The 11,898-nt window shown below is 40.2% G+C and overlaps 1 protein-coding gene across 2 annotated transcripts in view; it reads right to left on the bottom strand.

The window, feature by feature from the left end:
* Window positions 1–239: 239 nt before the first annotated feature.
* GABRD (gamma-aminobutyric acid type A receptor delta subunit) overlaps window positions 240–11,898 on the bottom strand; it is an 18,425-nt gene continuing 6,766 nt past the window's right edge. Inside the window, exons 2-9 of one of the 2 annotated variants that reach the window (XM_026862859.1) lie at window positions 8,855–8,967; window positions 8,205–8,272; window positions 7,082–7,302; window positions 6,197–6,279; window positions 3,806–3,943; window positions 2,759–2,914; window positions 1,959–2,170; window positions 240–741 (exon numbers count right to left, since the gene is read on the bottom strand). In XM_026862859.1, coding sequence (XP_026718660.1) covers window positions 442–741; window positions 1,959–2,170; window positions 2,759–2,914; window positions 3,806–3,943; window positions 6,197–6,279; window positions 7,082–7,302; window positions 8,205–8,272; window positions 8,855–8,967 — 1,291 coding nt within the window. In that variant the 3' untranslated portion in view covers window positions 240–441. The remainder of the gene's footprint in view (window positions 742–1,958; window positions 2,171–2,758; window positions 2,915–3,805; window positions 3,944–6,196; window positions 6,280–7,081; window positions 7,303–8,204; window positions 8,273–8,854; window positions 8,968–11,898) is intronic. The other variant, XM_026862860.1, reaches the window with a different exon arrangement.

Here is an 11,898-nt window from a genome sequence, read left to right as displayed (position 1 = left end):
CCACTACTGTTAAACCTGGACCATCCTACAGAAGGCCAGATGCAGAAAATCACTTGTGTGGAAGTGAGGAATTAGCTCTTCCATTACAAAAAAGGAAATGATCTAGTGTGAAAAGCCAAATCTTCATTACCAATCAACCCTTAAAGTGGAGGAAAACCATGGTAATTTAAGATTTACTTTTGCTGCAAATATGTACATATGAAAAATTGTCTCATGGGAATACAGGAAATAAGGAGCTGGGATCAAATCAGATCGGTAATAAATCGTTGCTTTTAGTAGGAATTCATAGCAGAACCTCCTTGACTTTAGAAGTGTCTCAAGCTCATTGGAAAATATTTTGAAAAGAGACGGATCAATACAGTTTCAGCAAGGCTTTTTTAGTCCGTAGGTATTGTTCAATTTGTAGCTCTTCTGATGATTTTTTTTTTTTAATTTTTTTGTTTACATTGTGTATGCAACCCAGTATATAACATTGACTGCTGCAAAGGCTGCTGGGAACACGGCTCTGGCATATATATCAATGGTATCAGCATCAATGGGCTTAAAGAGGGACTTCAGACCACTCTTTTTATCCAGTTTCATTATGTGCTGCCGTTTTGTCTCTCCAGTTTCTATTTCTATTGTGCCATACGATCCAGGCAGGCTTCTGGGAATTCGGTGCTGCCTATTGGAAATGGCCAGTTCCTGGTTCACACCAGCTATGGAAAGGGAAAACAGAACAATGGCATTCTTCACGTTTATCTGCAAAGGAAAGAGGAGAACCTATAAGAGCAATTTATAGGGCAAAGGTGTAGTGTACTTCATCCAAGCTAGCCATGATACCGACAGGGTGAAATACCTGTGAGATCCGTAAGGGCTGAATGGTATTTATCACTTAAAGACTCTACCACCACGTCTAAATTCTGGTTATAGTTTTACATGCTCCGAATTACCAAGGCACAACTGGGACAGCATGCTTAGGCTCCCTGACTGAAAATAATTGACTGACTTTAGGGAGACAGTTATCCCATTGTGTGGCCAAAGCCAATAAGCAGTTCTCAGACTCTTGTCAAACTTGAGAGAACATGGAGGTGGGACAGAAAATTAATATGGATCAGTTGTAACTGCTACAGCATAATAAAATGAAGTAATAACAATCATAAAGAATACCCAAGGTGCCAGAGAGTTCAAAAATATGTAGGCCTGGACTAAAAATTGTGAATTGTCAAGAAAAAAGTTCCTTAATCAATACACTCTGCTTCATCACTAACATGCAGGTACATACATGAGGAAAGCAGGAAAGCCATCTGGAGTTCCTGGAAGAAATTTCATCCCCAGACTCCCTTGCTCAGTTTCAATGGGCTTCCTATCGACATAACTTATATCCCTGCTAATTATCCCTGTATTTATCTTAGGCAGTTTAGGTGTAAAAAAAATGTAATCCCCGGGGCACAACGTTCAAGACTACAGGCCTAGTTTTTGATTTTATTATGCTGTAGCAGAGCTAAGAGAGTCTTAGCAGAAGCAGCTGCTAAAGAACAGCTTCTGAGGAAAGGCCTTTCTTCCCCATCTCATGTAATACGGACCCTACGGGAGCAACTCAAGGTTACTGTAACTTACACTGAGGCCTGGACAAATATCAAAGGGTCTAAATATATTCTCAAAGTTTAAAGTGTACAAATCCAGCTCAAGACATGCTTTTCCTCTCTTCTTATTCCTTCTCCGTTATTCTCCATTTCCCATCTTAAATACAGCCACAAACCATGTAAGAATATGTTGTCTTTAGTGTTAACCATGCTGCGAGGGGAAATTAGCAGTTGCATTTGTTTGCTTGTCATATTAACATGGAATTAACCAGGAAATTTTTTAATTTTTCTTTTTTCCAACAGGGGTAGAAGAATTTGCTTCCATAGTAAAAGGAGGTCATAATGCAGGGTGATGGCTTTTGCAAAGTTATTCACTGTATTACACTTACTGACCTCTCCGCTCTGCCTTCTCGCTTTTATCTTGTTCTTTTGCTTTTTCATGTAGTCAGCATTGAAATGTGCAAATGCATACTCTACCAGTGCAGCGAAGACAAACACGTAGCAAATCCAGAAGTAAACATCAAGTGCCTTGATGGCAGATGCTCGCGGAAGCGAAGATCGGGCACTGACCATCAGCGTGGTCATAGTAAGAACAGTAGTGATACCTGCAGTGTAGTGTGAGAAAATTTACTTTAGGTTTCAAAGCCTACACTATAATAACTGTATTTACTGAAGCTGAGGAATATTTTCACAGCCCCTTAATAGTGTGGCTTCTAATTTTCCAAAGAGGGGAGCTTGTGAAAGACGGTGCATTTGTATGACTAAGGCAGCCTTGAACACATTCTCCTCCCTTTTGTTCTAGGTCAGGACAAACAAAACCAGAAGACTTAACCCTCAAGAACTTTTGTGTCTGGACTTGCAGCCCTTACTCAGGCAAACAGATCCACAAGCTCTAGGAACGTTTTTTGGTTACTGTCCCAGTTCCTTCAGATCAATTCTGTCATACATCTGCCTCACATTCACTATTGCTTTTAGCCATCTTTAGACTGTTATTTTCTGTTCTTTACTAAGGCAGCTGCTCTGATAGCATGGCAAATTAAAACATGAGGGAAATCTTTTAAAGGACTGTCTCTTCTGCAGATGTAAACATAGGATTCATAAATGCACCTTCATGGAAAAGGAGGATTATTAGAGAGCATAATTACAACTCCAGCATACCCTTCCCCGTTAGTTCCCCAAACGATCCGTTTTACCTAATGACACTCTGGCAGGCACGGCTGACTGACTGATCCAGAAGGATACCCAAGACATGGCCACTAGTAAGATAGAAGGAACGTAAGACTGAATGATGTAAACTCCTCGATTTCGCCGAAGGTGGAAGTGGAGACTGAGCCTGGGAAACTGACCTGCTGGAAAAAAGAGCAGGCAAAGAAAGATTCTGCCTGAGTGAATTACAATTAAACTGATATTCAAAATATCATTTTCTATAATGACACAGATCTACATTCTTAAATATCTTTCGGAAAGGATCACAAAAAGCTTTTTTGAATGTCGTTCAATTAGTCTTCATAAACCCCGCACGAGGTACTGCAGTTCTCATCAGCACTGTTAGCTAAGAATAGGTCAAGTGATTTGTCTCAGGTCATATCAATGCCAGATCTGAAAATAAAATCATGAGTCTTCTCGAATAACAGTATTGCTTCAAAATGTGTACTGTCTTATCATCTGCTGTAGAAAGTCCTCCAGATACTAAATTTAGATTTTTTAAAAGGCCAAGTTAATTTCAAACTCAAAAAAGAGCTTAGAGGAGATGTGCAGCATAAATGAGAATCTGAATACATGAAAGAGGATGAAAAATCAGCAGGAAAGAAATTACTCCAATCTTTTACAAACATTGCAATAAACCCAGTGATACGCACACACACCACTGACTTCTACTGGGTAGAATTAGAATGATCTGACTGTACGTCATAAGTCTCATAACATCAGGGCTAATGGAAATTTTCCTTTATCTGAAGTTGTAAATTAGGTCAAGAAAGTGTGAGCTATACCTCAAGTGGTTTTTATCAGGTGTTGTCAAACATACAGAGCTAAAGGGCATGATATGCCACAGTGGCTCCCTGAAGGCTCAGCACAGGTTGGCATTTTCTACAAGTGTAGGCTAAAGAAAACTCTTATCAGAAACCTGACAGGTTTTAAATTAGTTCTTAAGAAGACGGATTTTCTATTATAGATATAAGGAGGTTTCCCTATGCAGGGAAGGCAGATACTGTCCCTGAATTGAAAACAGATCCTGTTACCAGATTTGAAATTCATCATTTCTGTTGTGAACTGGTAATTGGTAATTGTGAATTGAGCAAGCTGCAGCTTATCCAGCCCATGGATCTCCTCCTGGTTTTCTGACCAATGGTAGACGATGTCCTCTGAAGAGTAGCCATCTGCCAAAAGAAAGCTGAATAAACACAAAGTTTGAGGAAGAAATTTAGAACTTAGAGGACTCATAGTGAAAGTCCTCTAATTCCTCTGCTATGCTGATTTTCATCGGTCCCATCGCAAACATGCTGTGATTCAGTCTGGATAATTCCCTGTCCTGGCAACATCCATGCTGCCAGTGTCACACTGGGGTAGCTTTCCTACAGGGAGAATAATCCAAGTTGATTCACGCTGACTAGCAATATGTGCTATGGCACAACGCACTTCGGTGTCTTGAGAAATATTCAAATTATCTCTCCAAAAACTCATTTGCATACTCACTTAAAGTAGAGTAACTGTTACTGTAGCGCTCAAATTAGCCTGCTTACCCTGCACCGTGCTTGGATCTCAGAGTCACAGAAATTCCTGATTGTAAAAGAAAATAGCTACCAAATCTAATCTATCTACGCCTAGATAGATCCGAGTGTAATTGTGTACTGCAAGTCTCTCCCCAAATTTAGACATTGATTTTATGAGATAGGTATTCTGTACCTGCCAGGGAAACAGATTTCCTTTGTCAGGAATTTCCCCAGTGTCCTCAAAAACGATGTGTTCAGTTGGCTCTATACCTCCCCGTGCAAGCCCTACAGTACTTTTACAAAGGGACACTGCATGAAAGTAAAGCATACGGCTGAATTGTTTGTATGAATCCCCACTCTTGGAAACAACTGTTAGTGCCTTCCCCAGGCTTGAAGTAGTTTAATAAGAAAATAATGTCTATGCAGGCTGCCTACGCATTGTTTTTCTGTCAGTTCTCCTAACAGCTCTTGAACTTAACATTTTGAAACCAAAATGACAAAAAGGTAAAGATTTAAAATTCTTGATTCTTGAAATTCTAGATTCTTGAAAGTTTTGTAAGAAATGGGTGTGTAGAGAACAGAAAATCAACTTTGTGCATCCAGTTAGAGATCCAGCAGTATAACTCAGACCTGTGTCCATTCTGATTGTCACCAGCTAGCGTGACAATCACCGTGTATATCAGCCTGCTGATGCCTGCACTTTGGCGTGGGGGGCAGGAGGAAGATAACTGCTAGGGAGAGGTGCAGGGCACCAGGGACACGAGAGAAGGGGGGAGATATGTACGAGGGGATTTATGTAATATGCAAATCCATAGGAAATCAATCTTTGCTAGTTTTGCTGTTAATGGACAATTTGCTACTAAACCACTCATTTGTTTAAAGAGGCTTTATTTCTACCTGTTTCACTGAAATCAAAACCCTCAAATTCAATTAAAAAATGCAACCACCACCAAAACTCCCTGCAGGACTTGCTGGGAAAGAGAACTGATTGCTGGTTCACTGTCTGCTGCCTCTGCATTTGGTGATTACATAAGTAAAACTGTAGATTGCTATTTTTGACAGGATAAAATGGTATTGTGGTTAATTGCCTAGAAAACAAAGTCAGTGCTAAAAAAGAAAAAGAGAAACTTGCATCAATAGGCCAATGGATCTGCTCAGAAACTGCTATTCACAAATCTCTGGAGCCCTCGGGACCTGTAGACTCCTCAAATATAAAACCCACAAAAGGCCAGATTCATTATCATTGATTGGGTGGCCCCTGCTTGTCAGTGGTGAAATTTCATTCAAAAGTATTAATGTTCATGGGAATTACACGCTGATCATAGATAAAACACAAGTTGGATGAAATAGAAATTCATTTTTCACCCGCCTTTGTGAGTACAAATGAATTTAAGCCAATCCCGGCGGTATTCTGATTGATTTCTGTGTAACAGATACGGGAGTGCCTAGGCAAGCAAGCTAAACAGCTATGTCAGGGTTAGTTACAATGGCATTCATTAAAAGCAGGGAATTCTTTCTTTTTCCTGTTTTCTCATAAAGAAAAAAATAGCACATCAAATTTTGCCCGTGGGTTTCTCTAGTTATTCTCACTGGATTTGACGCAAACCTCAGTAGTGGTAGTGACTGTCACAATTGCACTAGGTTTTACATCAGGCACAAGGTTGTTCATCTTCACTAAATTAAATCCTATAATTTTGAATTGGATAGGAGCTGTACTGCGATTGAAAATCCATAGTCTAGTGCCTGGCACAGAAAATGAAGGGATTCATGTTTGCATCCTTTATTTCTAAATCCTAAGGCACCCCTTACATTTCATCAACGAAAGCAGAATCATTCCAGCAAACTCCAGCAAGCTAAGTACCATATACGCAGGCTTTAAACCAAACCCAGATTATAGAAAACACTGTACTCAGCCCTTACAGCTCTCCAAATCCAACATGCATTCTTGCTCATCCATTGGATACTTGGAAAGGTCCATGTCACAGGCCACTGTTGAGGTAATCCTGTTCCGAGCAATGTGAACACCAGTTAGTTGCATTCAGATAGAGCCTTGTCCTCAGAAATCAAAAGACTATATGGAAAAGTTTGAAACCTTAATACTAATACAGGGAATTATTTTCTAAATCCTTACGGCTATTACTAAGTCTGTGGGAAGGCCAAAGGCGGGGGCAAATTGAAGAAAGGTCAGATGGCTTCTCTAATGTTAGAGGATGCTTCAGCTAATTCTGATGATAAAAACGACTTTTCTGAGTCAAATCTGCTCCCTTCCACTATCCCCAAGATCACTGTCAGTATCTTAAGGGTGACTTTGGACTTAGAGTTTCAAGGTGCATACTCTTTATTCTTCAGAATATTACACAATTAACTTTAAATACTGAGTTCTAGCAAGAACACTCTTCCAAAGTGAGGAAATATTACTTTGTCTGTTTAAAAGATGGGGAAGTTGAGCCTAAATCAGGCTTATAGTTCCCTTAGAAAACACTGAGAATGGGGAACAGAATCTCTGCTTTGTATTCAGCATCTCCTTGCCTGGTGAACAAATAGTTATGAGATGGTTATCGCCCACTAAGGACATTCTGGAAGTGCTCAGTGATTATGCAGTGGGAAATGTGTTGCCAAACATACCTTCCAGGCAGTGTAATCCTTACAAAGCAAAGGGATTTCTGATAGCAGTCACCAGTACTTTCTTCCATTTAAAATTAATAATTATTTTAGGAAATCATCCTAGGCAAACTGAATGATCGCTTTATAGTCTGTTCAAAAATTTAAGAAATGACAGAGGACCCTTGCACTCTTCTCACTCACCTGATGCTGTATAAAATGACTCCATCTGGCTGGAGCCTGATAAGTTTGTTTTCCACAGTCACATCATGGAACCAGGCAGACTTGGCATTTACTATGAAAGTATCTGGCAGCCAGAGCTTGTCCACAAAGCGGCTGTCTAAGCCCAGAGTTTCATTGGTGTGGTTGTAAGATAGACGGTCATCTCGCCAGCTCTGGTGCAAAAATACCGTCATGGTATATTCCTATGACAAGAGAAATCCCAATAAAAAAGTGATACTAAACAAACACACTGATGTCTTGGGACTTGGTCAAAAATCATTGTATTAGCCTAGAACTGTATTAACTGCTTCCAGTGCAATAAGTATTTTTTTACTCAGTCAACCATAGAGCTCCACAAACATTTTAATTTCTGCCATATGCTTCTACCATGGATAAACCCGAGATATCAAAAAGTGATTTGATGTCAGTGTTTTATATATAACATGCTGCAAGGGCTGCATATGTCTTAATGAAGACAATCAGTTTATGTATCTCCACAAATACAGCTCCTAGTTTTGAGGGTTTTATAAAAGAAAACTAAAAAATCAAGTGAAGTTATGCATCTGTAATAAAGGGAAAGGATGGAGGGAAAGTAAAAGTTCCAGTTTTAAAATGAAATCTGTTGTGTTTCAGAAATGCAGTTAATCCATGCCTATGCTTGTTTATGTGACTTGTAAGTTGTTCTACTCCACTGCTTTATTGGAAGGTCTTTGCACAAAAAAAAGAGGAGCATCTCACAAGCAATCGTTCCCTTAGCTTCTTTTTGGAGTATCTGTGGTGAAAAGGAATTTGAACAGAAGTTGGCATTAATGCTTAAAATTAGGCTTTCTATTAGTAAGTGCTGCACAGATCCAACCTTGCTCCCTGTAGTAAGAAATCTCAGTGACTTATACATGGCTAGACTCTTGTAACTGCCAGTGTCTGCCAGAAAAGACTCTGCCTGTGTCTTAAAATATAATGTTTGTTCTTTGCAGCATCTCCTTGCTGTAATTTCTCCACTCCAAACCCGTTGGGGGATCAACTGTCTCTATTTAGTTTGTTTTCTACACTCCCTGTCATTGCAGTACACACATTCACAACTTGGTAGGTTTAACTGATAACATACCATGTTCACTTCTGAGATGTGGTCGATGCTGGCTACTTCAATTGCAAGAGCAACATTAACAGGAGGACCTGAGAAAAAATGGTTGAATGGGGTGATTTACATCATCATAGTACCTATAAAAACATAGATGACCCAAGACTGTTAATTCTTTCATACGGAGTGAATTCATAAAAGTGTTTTTTTCCAAAATAAAATGCACTTTCCAAGTAAAATCTACCTTAAAGCAAGAGATTGAAATCTTTTACAGATTGCACCCTCAATTTCCAACAGAACACCTCAGTTCAGTGATAAAGGACATGAGATATAATCACAAGTACTGAAAATTATGGAATCCTTTCTGGAAACCACATGATCTAGTTTAAGACAGTATGGCTTCAAGCAAATGCAGAAACTATCACCATTTAATGTAATCCAAAATTGCTTCAACTTAGATACCAGTGATTTAAGAACTGTATCAGCAACAAGACTGCATTGCTAGTTCTGTTGTACAGTCTATCTTTTTCCAAAATCAAGCAAATTGTTGATGGTTTTTATTTCCAGTGTCCAAGTAATAGATAATCTTTTAATCATGTAGAGGGTGAAGTTCACATAAACACCAGAGGGTAGAAGGATTGTAAGAAACAAAAGCATCATTATTCTCAAAATCTCACCTCCAATCCCAGGCCTGAAATTACGTGCATACCCTTTCATTAAATCATCCAGGTTGGGTAACCAGGATATTTCGATGTTGGAACCTATGTAATCTCCGATGTCGTTCATAGCTCTAGGTAAAAAGAATAAGTATCTTTTAAAACTTGGCCATGTTTACAAACAGAAGAATAACAGAAAATGGAAGACACTGACTTCTACACCAGAGACCACCTACAGTATAATCAGCTATATTGGTAATTTAGTGGAAAAATACTGTGTATATAGACAGGAAAACCATTTCAGATATTTCTGTTTAAACCAAAACATATTTCAGGCAAGACTATGGCCTCTTTCTGAATGACAAGCACATACTTTTTTAAGGTTTTTCCTTTTCAGAAAATCAGTAGGGAAAAAATATATTTAGAAATGTAAAGAAAACACGAGGGAAACCAAGATACTTTGTACACTGCGTAAAATGCATCTGTGGATGCTGAAATGCAGCTATCTGGGTAGCAGGACACAGCAGCTGTGAGAGCTCGTCGTACCACTATGGAACAGCTGAGATCAAGAAGGCTGGTGTATTGTCAAATGTGAGGGGAAAGCAGTACAAATTACACAGCTGGAATTTGGATTTAACATCTCTGATGCTGTGAAAAGTACCATTGGGCCTCAGAAATAATGAAAAGCGTTGGTAAGAGAAGGTGTGCAAGCACCTGAAAACTGCAAAGAGATGGTCAAAAAGGAGAACTCGCTTAAAGAAAGTGAACAGCTGAAAGCACAGAAGCACCAAAGGGGACATCCCCATGGCCCCGACCCAGCACGGAGCTGCCCGTGGGCCAGACCCAAACCTCAGCTGTGGTGTTGAACTCGGGAGGTGCTGTCCATGCTGCCCAAGCCCTGGTGGTTCTCCCTCTTTCTGAGCCAAAATTGGTGGCTGCCTACGGTCCAGGCGACTCAGGAGCCTCCACAAACCTCGAGAGGGGCCCCTGGCTCTGCAGGGTGAAAAGCTGCCTGTAGTGGTGAGCCCAAAGGATTTGGGCATTGTCCTGGAACCTGAGGTGTGCTCCATGATCCTAGAAATGCAGGGGCAAGAGTCCTGGCTACAGGCCTGGATCTGGGGCCATTCTGGTCCATGCTCTTGAGTGGCAAGTGAGGTATCCGTAGCACTGCAATGTCTCGGTCCACCTTCCTGCAGGTGCCCCAGAGCTTTGGGCATCATGGGGTGGTTCCATCACGCTGGGAGGGCCTCAGCTCACCTGCTTGAGCTGTTCTGTGCTTGCCAGCATCAGGCAGTGTGGGCGTTTGGCCATCTGTCCTCAGGTCGGGTGTGGGGGATGCCAGAATGCACACATCCCTTTGTAGTCGCTCCTGAGACCTGATGAGCCACCAAACAGGCAGTAGGTTTTGTTTGGGAGGTGATGTGTTGCTGTCAGATTTGTGCAGCACGCCACAGTCCCCCTCCCAGAAATAAGGCTCCATTTCTCAGGTGCTAGGCTTCTTTCAGACCCAGCAATGCTCCTTGAGGACATCAGCACAGTTTCTTGTGGCCATTTTCCACCACGTGACAGATGCCAGCGCCTCAACCTTCCCGCTACAAGCAGTTACGTGGATATTCCATAATCTCTCATAAACAAAGGCAAGCTTATATTGTCTTCATAACTGTTTAAACTGAGCTGACAGACTTCATTTCAGGAAGATTTCTGCCTGCTCACACAATTCCTCTTGCCAGCACTGTGATTGACATGACAGGAATAGAGAAATGAAGGACTGTGACGACGTCTACCACAACTATTTGCAAAGAGAAAAATTGCTGGTGGTTTGAGAGGGCCAGTATCTGAATGCAAGTACTACATCAAAACTGTCTGAGCACTGTTTTGGCATCTTCCACCAAGTCCAGCAATAAATACGGCATTTGAGAGATATACATCACCAGCAACAGAAGAGAAACTCATTAAACGTTGATGAAAGGCTGCAGAATAATATACCATAGACATATTCTGCCTTGGTACTTACATAACTTTCTTGGAGTGTTCATGCGACATTGACCCACATAAAGCACATGTTTTTTTCTCTCCAAAATATGCCAGTCTAGGCATTCAGCTCAGCACATGCAGTTACTGCTAGCACAGTAGCAGAGTATCCTACAATAACCAACTGTTCTTCTCACAGGGGACTGAAAGAAAAATCTTTGATTGCCCTGGTCATAAAATTCCTGCCCCACATGTATGGAGTGGATTATAGAAGGAAGGAGTTGTGGGATCACAGTGTATAAATGTATGTTCTGAGCTGCAGAGACACTGAAAACTTGCATTAATGGAGCTGTCAAAGCTTAAGTGACCTTAAAGCACAGGGATGCTGCTCCAAAGTGAAACTGCGTAGTTCAGGGCAAAATGTTAAATTTGGGCCTATATATTAAATTGCATTTATAACGTTTCCTTGCCATGAGCACACTGTTGCATGTTCATCTCAAATATTTCTCAGGTTCCTATACCTCTTCTGAGTAAGGATCTTGGAAAGCGCAGAGCAGTATTTTCAGCTACATCAGTTGGAATAACATAACTGATTTAGACAAGGGCTTTGAAGATTTATAACAGATGTTGACAGATTATTTTTTTTTTCCTTCTTTATTGGGTCTCATCAACTATATAAACACTTCTTTCTATCAAACTGCTGTTTTCTATGTGCTGGTCTTTCAATCATCCGACTGTCAGTATTTACTTAAATGAAACTATAGTTTCATAATTGGCAAGATGCTAAAGGTCTGGCTTTCTTCTGCACTACCATCAAGCACTGCAGTACAGAAATTCTTTCATTTATTTTCATTTACATTCACTACCCTATTTTTGGAAATACTAAGGCTGTCAGTTCATACAGAAATATATTTTTAATTAAGGCCTTGGCAGATTAAAGAGTATGAGACTATGTTTAAAAGTATTTTGTTTCAAAATGTACTTACTTGTAACTAAGTCTCAACCATAAACACATAATGATATTCCTAATCAGTAAAATATCTGAGCTCCTTTTATAGGTAAAGAATGTTACTTTAAGTCTCTTCATAATTAGA

Source organism: Athene cunicularia (assembly GCF_003259725.1).
Source record: "Athene cunicularia isolate RWA chromosome 21 unlocalized genomic scaffold, athCun1 chr21_part1, whole genome shotgun sequence".
NCBI lineage: Eukaryota > Metazoa > Chordata > Aves > Strigiformes > Strigidae > Athene > Athene cunicularia.
The sequence above is the reverse complement of the archived record's forward strand: the minus strand, read 5'-3'. Positions and strand labels throughout refer to the sequence as shown.